General features: G+C 17.9%; 3 protein-coding genes across 3 annotated transcripts; 2 read left to right on the top strand and 1 right to left on the bottom strand.

Moving 5' to 3' along the window:
* Positions 1-583: 583 nt before the first annotated feature.
* PRELSG_1203100 (oxidoreductase, putative) lies at positions 584-2059 on the bottom strand (the record flags this gene model as incomplete). The annotated part of the gene is made up of 3 exons (XM_028677795.1): positions 584-1075; positions 1202-1593; positions 1939-2059. 3 exons carry the CDS (start codon positions 2057-2059, stop codon positions 584-586), a joined length of 1005 nt encoding a protein of 334 aa, XP_028534148.1.
* A 1564-nt stretch (positions 2060-3623) lies between these two features.
* PRELSG_1203000 (conserved Plasmodium protein, unknown function) lies at positions 3624-4028 on the top strand (the record flags this gene model as incomplete). The annotated part of the gene is made up of 1 exon (XM_028677794.1): positions 3624-4028. One exon carries the CDS (start codon positions 3624-3626, stop codon positions 4026-4028), a length of 405 nt encoding a protein of 134 aa, XP_028534147.1.
* A 1074-nt stretch (positions 4029-5102) lies between these two features.
* On the top strand, positions 5103-14861 carry PRELSG_1202900 (conserved Plasmodium protein, unknown function; the record flags this gene model as incomplete). Its single annotated transcript, XM_028677793.1, has 1 exon — positions 5103-14861. One exon carries the CDS (start codon positions 5103-5105, stop codon positions 14859-14861), a length of 9759 nt encoding a protein of 3252 aa, XP_028534146.1.
* Between the last annotated feature and the right edge of the window lie 704 nt (positions 14862-15565).

Raw genomic sequence — 15565 nt, 5'->3', positions numbered from 1 at the left:
TATAAATTTTATAAAGAACTTTTTCTTCTTTTTATTTACTTTTCTATATTGAAACTATATAATAAGTTTAAGAACCAATTACATGTTTTCTAAATAAGGATTAATGCAATAATATAGAAATGTTTTATTATAACTTCAAAACATAGCTACTATCTTCAGTCATATAATTACAAATTTTTTTGTTTTTAGTACTTTTTTGGAATACAAGAGCACTATTATTTATGTGTAATTTTAATCATTAAAGGAAAGTTTTTTTTTTTTTTTTTTAAAATAAGAGTTTAGATTTATGAAAAAGGTAAAATAATTTTATTAATTTATCGAGAATATGAAAATGTTTATACGTGGGAATTCTTTTTTTTTTTTTTTTACTTTTATTCAGAGATGATGTTAAAACTTTTCTTCTATTTTATTCTATTCTATTCTATTTTTTTTTTTTTTTTTTTTAATTAAAAAATTATCATTGTATATAATTAAATATTATAATGTGGGAGAATACTTAAATATTTGAAAAATAAAAAAAAAAGAAAAAAGAATTAAAATGAAATAATACATATAAATATATATATATATATATATGTATACATTAGTTTGGTTTTGTTTCTTCATCTACTACTGCTTCATGTTTGTAATTATCGAATAAATAACTGATATGTTTTAGAGAATCATCAAAAAGTTCTTTTTCTTGCGCATTCAAATCAAGTTCAATTATTTTTTCTATGCCTTTACCTCCTATTACTACTGGAATTCCAGCAAAAACTCCCTTATGGCCATATTGGCCATTTAATAAAACTGAACAAACGAGAACTCTTTTTAAATCTTTTAAATAAGCTTCAATAATTTCAACAATAGCTAGAGAAGGAGCAAAACACGCTGATCCTTCAGGTAATAATTCTAGTAATTCTAAACCTGTATTTCTTGTCTTTTCAACTATCTGATTAATTTCTTTATCAGTTATAGCTCCTTTTTTTGTAAAATCATTTAATGGTATACCATTTACACAACAATATCTTGGTAGAGGGACCATTTTATCTCCGTGTGCTCCTATTACAAATCCCTGAACATCACCTGGATTTATCTAAATTTATATGTTAAAAAAAAAAAGATAGCTATATGTTCAATGCATAAATTTATATAATATATATTGTATTTTCTTTTTTAAAATTAACTAAATATTAATCTTTTATAATTCTTTAATAATTACTCTTAATTTTTCGGCTAAATTATGTCTGAATCTTGCACTATGTAAAACACCAGCCATTCCGCAAATTTTATGAGGTGGTATGTTTCCATTCTCTTGTAAAACTTTTGCCATGCAATCAACAGGACTCGTAGTTACTACAACAAAAGCTTGAGGACAATGTTTTTTAATAGATTTTGCTACATCCTTTAATAGTTTTACATTGGATGTATATACTTGTTTTTCTATGTCTTCTTCATCGAATTCAGCAAATTCACGTTCTGATACTTCTATTGTTACTACTACAACTAATGAATCTTTTATATCTGTTATTTCATTTGTTCCTAATATATTTATCCTAGATCTATTTAAAGGCCTTGTGTGTAAAATATCTAATGCTCTTCCTTTTGGTAAATCTATATTAAATTAAAAAAAAAATACATTCGTATATATATATATTGTATTATAGTACTAAAAATACACTTACATTTTTTTTATAAAAACTTTTAATTAAAAATTTTTAATAAAAAGAAAAAAAAAAAAAATTTAATTAATTATAATCAAACTCCAAATTTAAAATTGGGTAGTACTTTTAGATATAAAATAAATTAGTAATAATTATAAATTTTAAAATTTTTTTAAAACAAAAATGAATACAAAAATATATGTGCATGAATAAATATATATAAGTATGTTACATTAATTGATATTCATTTCTTTTTTCATTACTCTAATTTAAATTTTAATTAAATTATTATTACCTTTTCTAAAATCATGTAAAACAACATCACCTAAATTTTTTTCACAAATCATATGAGCCAAAGCACAACCGATATCTCCTGCACCTAATACACTTATTTTAGGGTGTTTGACTGAAGTCATTTTAAAATAATAATGTATCAAATAATTTTACTTATATATTATATCTTTTTTTTTTTATAAATAATAATAAATTTACTAAATATTATGCTTTTTTTAATTATTTCTTTTTTAACAATAATAAAAAAAAAAAGAAAATATGCATATATATAATATTTATATTATATTATATATATATATATATATATATATATATATATATATATATATATATATATATATATATATATATATATATAATATTTCACAAAAAAATGTGTATTTACAAAGTTTTATGAATATTTCCTTAATTTATATTTTATTTTATTTTTTTTTTTATAACACGAAATAATAAATATTTACTTATTAGTATGTATAAGAATTTTTATTGATAATATAAGAAAAATTAAACTAAGAAAATATTAAGACATATCTAATAACTGTTTTTAATTATTTTTTTCTTTTTTTTTGATAAGAAAAAATAAACATATAATAATAAGAATTATCAACAAAAAATATTTCTAATAGTATTTAATTTTTATTTCTTATATATATATATATATATATATATATATATATAATATTTATAGGATCGATTTTTTTTTTTTTGGCGGATTTTTATAGTGCTAGGAAATATAAAATTTTTATTTTACATCGGGGTTTGCAATAAAATGTAAAAAAATAAAATAATATAATATACTAGCTCCAAAAAAAAAAAAAAAGAAGTTTATTAAATAAAAATTTTTATATAGAAAAAGCTAAATATTTTCATTATATATATATAAATATATTCCTAAAGTAAAAGAAATACATACATAAAAAACAAAAAATACATTTTTATATATGATTTTTTTATCTATAATTAATTTTCATATTGTCTTGCGTACTTATATAAACAATGACAAGATTTTCACTTTGGAACTTTAAGGCTTTCACCTACAATAGAATGATTAAACTAAAATAAAAACAAAATTTAAGATATAGCAATATAAACTTTATCTTATTTTATTTTTTTTTTTTTTTATTATTAAACATTTTAAGACAAAATAATAGTACTATTTTTGCACACATCAGTTCTACAAATAATTATGAACACATTTTTCTTCATTTTTTTTCTTAAAAATCATAATCTTAATTATACTAAAAAATAAAATATGAAAAATAAAATTTCAATATATCAAAATACAAAAAAGAAAAACTATGTATAAAGGACTTCTATTTATAAAAAATATATTATATAAAAAAGAAACAAAGAAACGAAGAAAAAAAGAAAAAAAAGGAGATTCTACTTATTAACAAAAAATTTTTAAAGATACATTTAAAATAAATAATTAATAAAGATAATTTATTTTGACTATTAAATAAGTTCATCATTTTCCTTTTTCTATTTACTCAATATTATAAAGAAAAATTATTTATTTTTATTGCATACTAAAAATAAAAATCATAATGACAATTCAGAGAAAAAAATGTAAAAATTAAACAAGTTAAACATATCTAACAATATTTATTTTTAAATATATATTTTTTTTTCTTTTTCTGTTTTTTCTTTTTTTTTGTATTTTATCACTTTTTATTTTTGTATATAATGGAAAATGATGTAATAGAAAAAATAGAAGATATTTCACTAAATGATATTAATCAAGAATCCAATAATGAAAAAAAGGGACTGAAAAGGAAAATTAGAGAATTAGAAAATATTATAGAAACTAAAATTCTTCAATTACAAAATCAATTAAAAGAATCAAGAGAAAAAGAAAAAATTGATGAGTATGATTTCAGTGATATACTCAATGAATTTAAAGAAGATATTAAAAAAAAAATTGAAGAAGCAAATGAATTAATAACAAAAAAAATTGAAGAACAAAACGTAAAGCACTTAAAGTTATTTAATATTTTAGTATCAATAAAAAACGAAAATTCCTCAATTAATAAATCTATTTCCTTATTAAATGAAAGGATACACATGATAGAGGAAGATATTGGTGATTAGATTAAAAAATTTATATATATATATATATATATATATATATATATATATATATTTATATATATGAACTATTTTATATATAATAAAAATGTTGGCTTGTTCATATTTTATATCATAATATTTTACTTTATTTTATTAATTTAAAACTATTTTTTTTTTTTTTTCAATTAGTGGAAAATTATAAAAAAATTTTATATTCTTAATTTTTTATTTTTTTTTTTTTTTTTTGTTTGTTTAATATTTTATAAAAAAATTATCTATTTTATAAAAAAAAATTAAATAAATTAAAATTCTGTTGATTATTTAACATTATTCATTATAATTTGTTGTTAATAAAAAAGGGGAAATTATTAAGTAATAATACACTATTTTATATATTTATATAGTGTTTTCTTTTTTCTTTTTTTTCTCGCGCATATGTGCATACAATAATATTAACTTTTTTTTAATAAAAAAAAAAATATTTATTATAAAAATTACAAATAAATATTAAAATGGAAAAAAAATATATTAATGTTGTAAAAATAGAATATAAAAAAAATAAAATTATGAACACAATATTTTTTATTGACTTTTTTAATTGTTCACATTTAAATTTTTATGCAATTTTCGTAATTAAATAATGTTTAGTAACTTTAATTTCTTTTACTAAAGATTTTTATTATTTGTGCATACTATATATGTTTTGATATCTTTTATTATTTTGTTAAAATAAATTAGATAAAATTTCTTGTATTATGAAAATAAAAAATAATATACAAAAAAAAAAAAAAAAAGAAAAAAAAAAAAAAAAATCATAATTAAGACAATTCGTGCGTAACTTTATTTCAATTTTTTTTTTTATCTTTTTCTTTTTCTAAAGTTTGATATGCATTTTTTATGTCTGTTCAACCATAGTTGATGTGTTTGTTAAGTTATTAGTTTAGACATATACATATATAATGTATTTTTGTATTAATAAATAAAAATTTTTTAGAATTTATAATAAATTATACATATATGATAATATTTTTTTCAGAAAATTTTATATTTCTTATTTTCTTTCTTTTTTTTTTTTTTTAAATATGTTTTTAAAAAATGTCAACTTCTTCTATAACAAATAATTCTATAAAATCATTAAAAAAAAAGGATAGAAAAAAATTTGTTGAAAATTCCGATGAAGACTCTAAATTTAATCTAAATGAAAATACTGAAAGCAGAATATATAAAAAAAAAAATTTAAGTGAGTATTATTCATTAAAAACAAAAAATACAGTACTAAAGCAGTCACTGGAAAATAAAAATAACTCAAGTAAAAATTGCTTGTTGAAAAGAGAGTTAAATAAAATATGTAACTCCAAGAAAAATAAAGGAAAGCTAAGCATTAAATTCAGTAAATCGTCTGTTTTATTAATAAAACCGAAAAAATCAAAGATAACTAAATTAAATTACTTATTAAAAAAAAATAAGAAACAGAAGAAAAATAGTAATAATAATGCTAATAGTGAAAATAAAATTCATCAAAAAAATGAATGCAAACAGAACAATAAAATATATAATTCTTTTGAAACATATAATGTTGATAAATTTAAAAAAAATAAAAATATAAATCTTTTAATGAAGAGCAAACATATAAAAGAATCAAAAAATGTAAATAATTTAAAAGCAATTAAAAGAAATAAAGATTCTAATAAATTAAAAAATGCTGATGGTAACTTAAATAATTGTAATACATATTATAGTGATACATCTGATAAATCATTTGATAAAAATAATAAAAATGATGATATAAAATCCAATTGCTTAAATCATAGTAATATAATTGAATATAATATAATTAACAATGAATTACATTATTTTAGTGAGAATAATGAAAATAAAAGTTCTAGGAATATTAATTATGATAAAATTTCTATTTTAAATAATGAAAATCCTTCCATATCAAATGAGAATATTATTTATAACAAAAATTTTAAAAATAACATAAATTATAAAATAAATTGTGGAAATAATTATGATTTTCCAGAAAATAGTAGCGCATCCATATGTAATAATAAAATTATTTTAAATAATAATTGTTATATGAAAGAAAAATGTAATATGATTAATTGCAACTCTAATAATTCTAACGAAGAATTATATTCTGGTTGTCTTTCAACAAATAATAATAATGATAATTGTTATAACGATGATGATAATATAAATAATTATAATACTAGTAGTAAAAATGCATTTTATGAAAATAACTATGACACAAATGATTTGAATAAAAATAATCATGATGATAATTCCTATTTGCCTAATCAAATGAATAAAGATTGCCTCTTAAAGAAAAGTAACCTATCTTCTGATGTTTCGAATAATTACATAACTTATAAAAAATACATTCTCAAAAATAACTCAAATAATAGTAAAATGGAGAAAAATATAAATAGCACAAATGATATCAATGTTACAGAATATAACAATAAAGTAAATGTCGCATATGATTTAAAGAATTCAAATATGAAAAACAGGGAAAATCATATTTTCATTAAAATTTTAGGAGAAGATAATACACATAGATTAAGCATAAATGATAAGGAAAGCTTTCGTGATAACTATGAAGGAGACATAAAAAAAATAGAATATGAGTCAGAATATAACGTTATAGAAGGAAATATATTGGGTGATATAACAAAAGATGAAAACAAAAAAAATTTAAAAATATTTGATAGTTCATATGAATCTCTTTCTCATTTATCAGAATCCTTTAATTTAAAACACTTACCAGAAATACCCGATGATGCGAATTTAATAAGTAGTAATGATAATTTATTTAGTTTAAATGATAAAAGTCTTTATTCTAATTCTAATTTTAGTTCTAGTTCTAAATTAAATTTGAATATTATTAAAATAGAAGACAATATATCTACAGGGAATTATAATAAAAACATAGGAAAATCAAGTTTAAATGATGAGGAAAAATCACACGATGATGATTTTTCTGTTAATATATTACCTAGTTATAGTGATACAGTAATTAATATGAATAATAAAATTAAAATAAAAAATGAAAATAATGAAAATTTTACTTTAGGTAAAAAAAAAAAAAAAAAAAAAAATTGTAGTAAATTGATTTCATCTAATAATAATAAAAAAAATCAATTATCAAATGAAAGATCTAATAAAAACAGAAATCCTAAAGTTTTGAATAACTACAGTAAATTATGTCAAAAAGGAAATAAAGGGAATCCTATACAAAATAGAAAAAATACTACGGAAAAGAAAATATTAAGCTCTTCAACAATTTTAAAAAAAAAAAAGGAAAAAAGAAATTTAAATAAATTATCAAATTCAGATAATTATTTCAAGACAGATTTAAATATGAAAAATAAAATGAGTATTTCTCATAATATGTTATATGATAGTACTAATAATTGCGATTTTTTTAATTTTAGTAACAATAGTACAGATGTAAATAAAAGTATAAAAAAAGAAGATATAGATAAAAAATATGATTCAATGCAAAAAATATTTTTTAGCTACTCTTTAAATAGTGAAAAAAGTGATAATGTATCTATTATTCATGTTGATAGTTTAGAAGATATAAGAACATCGGATAAAAATCATAAATCATCAAATAATTTGAATGAGGTAAATATTACAAATGATGAAGATAGTAAAAAAATAAAAGAAGCCAATAATTTATTATGTGATATGAATGATGAAAATAAAGAACAAGAAAAGTATTTGCATAATGAAAATAATGATCAAATAGATAAAATAATTAAATCTAATGAAGAGAATTATTATAATGAAGATAGAATTTATGATGATATATATGTAAGAGATGATACATATGTAATAGATAATCCATATGTAAGAGAAAATATATACATAAGAGATGATACATATGTAAGAGAAGATACAAATGATATAAGCAATACTATAAATGATAAAACAAAATGTAATGAGGAAATAAAAACAGTTAGTGAGAATGATAATGATAGTCTCGTAAGGATAACAAATAATTATACATCTAATATTTATTATTGCGATGAAAATAATGAAAAAAATTATAATGAAAATAATAATTGTACAAGTATAATAAAAAAAGACGTGTATATAAATGATAATATTGATAAGTATAATAGTAATCATTTAAATGTTTCTTACAATTTTAATGAATATAAAAAAAATGATACAAATTTAAAAAATGATTTATTTTCTACTAATTTAAATGATTCAAATGAAAATTTTAAAGAATTAAGAGAAAAAAATAATGATCATATGAATAATGATGATAACTTTAAGATTGATTTCGTATATTCTTCATCCTCAGCAAGTGATTCTATTTCTGAAAATGAGGAAGAAAGAATGTTTATAAAAAGGAAAACATCATTAAAAAATAAAAATGAAGAAATTTCTAAGAATACTAATGATGATTTTTATATTAACTATTACACTATTAGAAAGAATAATTTAGTAAATAAGAAAATAAACATTTGTTTTTCTGATAATGATATAAAACGAAATTTCGATAAATCAAAAAATATTAAAAGTGATAACATAAAGGTTATCAAAGAAGATAAAGAAAAAATGAAAAAAAACTCAAATTCTAATAATGAAAAAAGCAAACCAAAAAAAGACTTTTTGAAAGATATGAAAAATAAAAATAATCTTCAAAAAAACAAAGAAGAAAAGCAAAAAGAAATCAGTAGCAATAAAAATCATTATGTTGTAAATTCTAGACATGTAAAATATTATCCATTAGAAAAATTAAACTCAATGAAGGTTTTTTTAAATGAAATTAATATTAAGAAAAATGAAATGAAGAGTAATGAAAATTTTTATTATAATGAAAATAAATCAGATGAAAATGAATTTAATAAAAGGGAGTTAAGTGAAAATGAATTGAATGAAAGCAGTAATAAGAAAAATAAACCTGAGTGTAACAAAAATGCGTATAAAGAATATGAAAATGCTGGGGATTTTAATATTAATGAAGAAAAAAATGTAAAGAATATTATATATGATGAATCTTTAAATGAAAATAAATTTTTAAATGATACAATCAAATATAAAAGAACAAATAGTTTTCACAATGCATCAGTTAGTGATAGAATACATATAGAAAAATTAAATAGTTCAATGAACAATATGTATGATTTAAAGGATGAAGATTTTATTATACAAAAAAAAAATAATAATAATACTTTAAATGAAGATATAATTAAGTATATGAAATTAGAATCGGTTGGAAATGCATATTTAAATGATAATACGAATACATACAAAAGAAATCATTTAATTTTTGAATGTGAAAATAAAAATGAAATAAATAAAAACTTCATAACTGGTATTAATAAAATTAATGAAGATGTAAAGTTTATGTATGTGAAAGATGATAATATGAATTTAAAATATAATTCAAATAGAAACTTCATATATTGCCTAGAATCAAATAATAAAAACTCTAGTATATTAAATCGAGAAGATGATGATTCTTTAATTAAATACAAAGAAGGTTTAACTGCTGATAGAAAAAATCATATAAATAAAATAGAACAGTTGCTGCAAAACTTTATAGTTAAGACAAAACAATTTGAAGAAAAAGAAAAGAATATAAATACAAAAAGTAATGATAATCATGAGTCATATATATTAATAAAAGAAGAAGATGACCAAGATCGCTTACAAAAAAGTGAAAATAACAATAATATTTTAATTAATGAAATAATTAATCAAGAAGATAACATTTTAAATAATGAAATAAATAATTATGAAAAAGATGAGAATATTTTAAGTAATGAAATAATTAATTATGAAAATGAAAATATTTTAAGTAATGAAATATTAAGTTGTAAATCATTCAATGAAATTAACAACAATAATGAAGAAATAAACTGTTCATACAGGGTAATAGAGGAAACAAAAATTACAAACCTTTTGAATTATATCAAAAATTTTAAATATAACGAAGATATAAAAAGTAAGAAATCGAAATTACTATTTTCTGAAGAAGAAAAATTGGAGCATATTAATACCTTAAATTGTTTATATAATAATGTTAATCTTTTAAAGAATGAAAATGATAACCTAAAAGTTACAAATAATATTTTTAGAAGTGAAAATGATAATTTAGGAAATAAATATGATGCTTTAAAAAATGAGGTTGATAACTTAAAGAATGAAAATTATATTTTAAGAAATAAAATTGGTAATTTCAGTAATGAAAATTGTGATTTAAAAAATAAAAATGATAACTTAAAAAGTGAAAATTGTGATTTAAAAAATGAAAATGATAACTTAAAAAGTGAAAATTGTGATTTAAAAAATGAAAATGATAACTTAAAAAGTGAAAATGACAACTTAGAAAATGAAAATTGTGATTTGAAAAATAAAAATGATAACTTAAAAAGTGAAAATTGTGATTTAAAAAATAAAAATGATAACTTAAAAAGTGAAAATTGTGATTTAAAAAATAAAAATGATAACTTAAAAAGTGAAAATGATAACTTAGAAAATGAAAATTGTGATTTAAAAAATAAAAATGATAACTTAAAAAGTGAAAATGATAACTTCGAAAAAGAAAATTGTTATTTAAAAAATAAAAATGATAACTTAAAAAATGAAAATGATAACTTAAAAAGTGAAAATGATAACTTAAAAAATGAAAATGATATCTTAAAAAGTGAAAATGATATCTTAAAAAGTGAAAATGATAACTTAAAAAGTGAAAATGATAACTTAAAAAGTGAAATGGTAAATCTTAACTTAAGTACTATATGCAAAGATAAAAAATTTAATTTAGATAAAGAAAATTATAAAATGGAAATTGATATGCTAAAATGTGAAATTGAAAATATTAATAATGAAAAAATAAAGTTATTAGAATCAAGTGAAATAGCAGAAAATGAATTTAATGAATCAAAAAAGAAATTAAAAAATTTTAAATATAATAATGAAAAATATATGAAAGAAATAGAAACATTAAAAGAGGAAAGACATATAATAAAACAAGAAAATGAAAACTTAAAAAAAAATATCGAAGAAATTGAAAGGGAATATAAATTATTATTAAATGATAAAGAAAATTTAAAAACAGAAAAAATGAGCAATATACTAAAAATCAACTATTTAGAAGAACAAATAAAGAAGCAAAAAATTGACTTAAAAGATTTAGAAAAAGAATTAAAAAATAAAGATAAGCAATTACTAATAAAGGAAGAAGAAATAATAAATCAGAAATATTTAATAGACGAAGTAGATAAAGAGAAAAAAATGCTTGAGAGTAAATTAAATATGTATGAAATTCAAAATGAGAAAATAATATCAAAATATAAAGAGGAAAAAAAAATAGAATTGGAAGATATGAAAAATATTATTGAATGTAGAGAAAAAGAACCTAACGATATGAAGAAAAATGAAGTTCTTCTAAAAAAGGAAATAAAAATTTATGAGGAAAATATGAGTATAAATGAAAATAAAATAAAATATATTCTAGAAGAATCAAAAAATTATAAAAATGAAATAGAAAAACTCAGAGAACAAGTGAAACAATTGAAAGAAGAAAATCATTTAATTATGCATAATATAGAGCCATTAAAAAATGAAAATAATCAATTGAAAAATGAAAATTTTAGTTTTGAAAAGAGTTACATAGTTCTAAGAGATGAAAGAGAACAAAAAGGAATTTTTAATATACAAGAAAAAGTAAAAAATAAGGAGAATAATTTGATCAATAATTCTAGCATAACTAATAGTAGTGATGGTGATGAAAAAAAAGATGATGTAGAATTAAAAATTAATAAAGAGATATTAAATAATTTATTTAAAGAAAATAAAAATATAAATTCACTGAATAATAGTTGTTTGAAATTTTTTGAAAATAAAAAGGATTTATTAATAAAGGATGGAAAACACAACAAAAGCAAACTATTATATAAAAATTATGATAAAGTATGTAGTGAAATAAATAACTTAGATATGTCAAAGTTACAAGTAAAATATAAAGATTTGTTAAAAGAATATATATTTTTAGAATTATTAATTAGTGAATATGAAAAAAGTAATGTATACTTACATAAAAAGAATAAAGAATTAAACAAAAAATTAGATGAATTAGAATATTCATTAGACAAAAAATTTGATGATAAAGGGGAAAAATTATCTAATAAAAGAATGTCCAGTGAAGAATATCATATTTTCAAGGAGGAATTAGATAAATCACTTAACATATATGAAAGTAATAAGAACATAAAAGTATTAGAAAATGAAGTAAAAAATTATAAGAATATGTGTATAGAATTAGATAAATCAAATAAAAAATTATTTGATAAATTAGAGAAAATAAATAAACTTCTTTTAGGAGAAAAAGATTCTATATATGAGAAAATTTTGAAGAAGGCATTAGAAATAATGAAACATGTTGATATAATAAATGAAGAAATATCTACTTTTAAAGAAAACAAAAATTTTAATGATATTGATTATTCTAATATCCTGTTATATTTAAATACCATCTCAATTGACATTTTATTTATCAATACTAATATATGTTATATTAATGAATTTATAAATGAAAATCATATATATTTAGACATTCATAATTTTAAAAATTTACTCTTTGATTTCTCAGTATATATTATGCGTGAATCAAATTCTTATAATGAAGATACTGCAAACGACTATGTTACAAATAAAAAAGAAAATATTATTGAAAAATTAAATGAAAATAAAATAGAAGAAAGATCTCCATTTATAGATAATAATAGAAACAATAATTCGAAAAAAATAGAATTCAGGTTAAGTAATATTAATTCAATGAATTTAAATCATAACGAAAATAATATGATAAAAAAAGAAGAAAATCATTTTAATTTTGTAGAAGATTTTACAACTTTTTTTGAAATATGTTTTTCTAGTGATTTATTCTTAATTTTGATTCATTTATGTAAAGGAATTAATGAAATAAATAGTTACATAAGAAAAGGTGAAATAGAAAACTGTATAAATATTATTAATTTTTTGCAAAATACTACTAATGAAATATTAAATTTTTATAGCTATGATGGTAACACTTTTTTTCTTGATTCTTATATTGACTTATTTGACATTTTAAAAAATTATTTAAATAAAATACAAAATATAATAAAAGACGAAAAAATTAATAAAATGCATAAAATTATTTATGAAATATATAGAATCAAAAAAATTATACGATTTATCATATTTTCTTTTTTTAATTTTCACATAAATGCTATTTTTAATATAAGCAAAAACGATGCGCATTTTATTTCTTATTTGAATTCAAATTGTAATACTAAGAATAACAAGGGAGACGACAATAATAACATTTTAAATGAATTAAATAATAAAAAAAATAATAATCAAATAGAAGAAAATAAATTTATAATAGAATCAGTTAATAATTGTAACAGTTTAATAAGTTTAAATAATTTAAGTGACAATATTAATAATCAACCATATTGTGATATGAATAATTATTTGAGCAATTACTTTAATAGTTTAAATGATAGTAAAGATTTTTTTTATAATAAAAAAAGTTCTTGTAATTGGATGAAATTAGAATTTTCTTCTTTTTATTCTGACAAGGAAAATAAAGATCTAAATAAAATTGTGAATGATATATTAGAATTTAATTATAACTCACATATTATTCCTAATTTAATTTCAAATTATGCTGATGAAATGGTTATACAAATAAAGGAAAATGGAAAGAAAGATACCTTAACAGAGAATGAAAATTATGCAAGTTTCTTATTTAAAAAAATTTATGAACATATGAAATTGAATAATTTAATTATTAATAGCAATAATTTTCTTGAATATTTTGAAGATGAGTTATTGAAAAAAAAATTATATAATAATTTCTTTTTTAAAAAGAATCATTTTATTAACATTGATATAATTCATAAATATTTAAATATTATTTTTAAATTAAATATTGGAATAGATTATGAATATTTTTATCAGCAATTTTTAATTATTCTAAATAAAATCATATTGCAACCTTCATCTAATAATATATATAACAGTTATAATAATACAATCTTGAATAATTCAAAAACAGTGAATAATAGTCATAATAAAAGTGCTTTATTATCTATTAACTTAATAAATAAAACTAATAATAAAAATAATATATATGATGATTTGAGTTATCCTTTGTTAGACATAGATAATAAATTTATGAGTATATTATTTCACATGTGGCAAAAAATTGAAATAAATTATTTTTCTAAATTGAATAGCAATAATATTCATGATTCAAAGCTAAATAATAATTTGGGAAATTCTTATAATTTAAGAAATATTGAAACAAATAAATTAAAAATAAGTGATAGAACTTATAAAAGTGAAATTTTATCAAAAAAGGAAAACTTCAATATACATAAAAAAAATTCTCATCATTTTGGAAATAATAATAAAGAAAACACTTATGTAAATTCTTTTATAAGTAAGTCTAACACCATTAAAGAGATTAATAAAAGTGATAACTTAATGGAGACATACTTAAAATTGATGGTATTTGATATATTTAAATGTAAGAACGAGGAGAAAATAATTGGAATAGATGATTTTATTTTTATGTTTAAGCAATTACATATTAACATTAAAACAAGTGTAATATATGCAATTTGGTGTATTATAATTGGTAGCAAAAATGTCAATTTAGCATTAAAAGAAAGAATCCCCGTTTCTTTATTTATTAAAAAAGCGTATGCAACTAATCCATCATTAATTTTTTATGAATATTGTAAAACAAAAATACAACTTAAAGAAGCGAAGAAAAATATTAAATTACTACAAAAATATAATAAAAAAATACTTTTATTAGTTAAAAATTAGTTATTTTTCCATTTTCATACCTTTATACATTATATATATATTTCATTTTATTAAAAATAAAGCATATCCTAAACAAGAGGCATATATATATATATATATCAATTTTATAAAATTTATATTATTTATTTCTTTTTTTATTATTCTTTTTCTTCTTTTTTTTTTTTCTTTTTATTAAAAAATGAAAATTAAAAAAAAAAATTCTTTTTTAAAATATAATTTTTCTTTTTGATATTTTAAAAATATTGCTAAATTTCCTAATAATATTATGTATATTATTAAATAATAAAAATGTATATATATATATATTTTAAGAAATGATTAAAATATAAAAATCTAATTAAATTTATTTAGTCTACATTAAAATATTTGTTTTATATTTTCTGAACCTTTTTTGTAAGAATTTTTTATATTTATTCAATACAATTTTTTTTTTCCCCCAACATACAATATTGTGAACCTTTTTTTATGATAATAAAAAATAAATGTATTTCTTTTTTTTAAAGTTAATTATTTTTTTGAAACAATCTTTTTTTATATATATTTTATTTTGTTTTTTGATATTTTTATTTTTTCTTTTTATATTCTTTGTAAAAATTCTTTCTTTTGTTTTATGAATGTATATATATATCTTTAAAATATATTAATGCTATTAAGAATTTTTTTTTTTTTTTTATTCTCAGTACATATTTGAACTTTACATAAAT

This window comes from Plasmodium relictum (assembly GCF_900005765.1).
Source record: "Plasmodium relictum strain SGS1 genome assembly, chromosome: 12".
NCBI lineage: Eukaryota > Apicomplexa > Aconoidasida > Haemosporida > Plasmodiidae > Plasmodium > Plasmodium relictum.
This window is presented reverse-complemented; position numbering and strand designations above follow the sequence as displayed.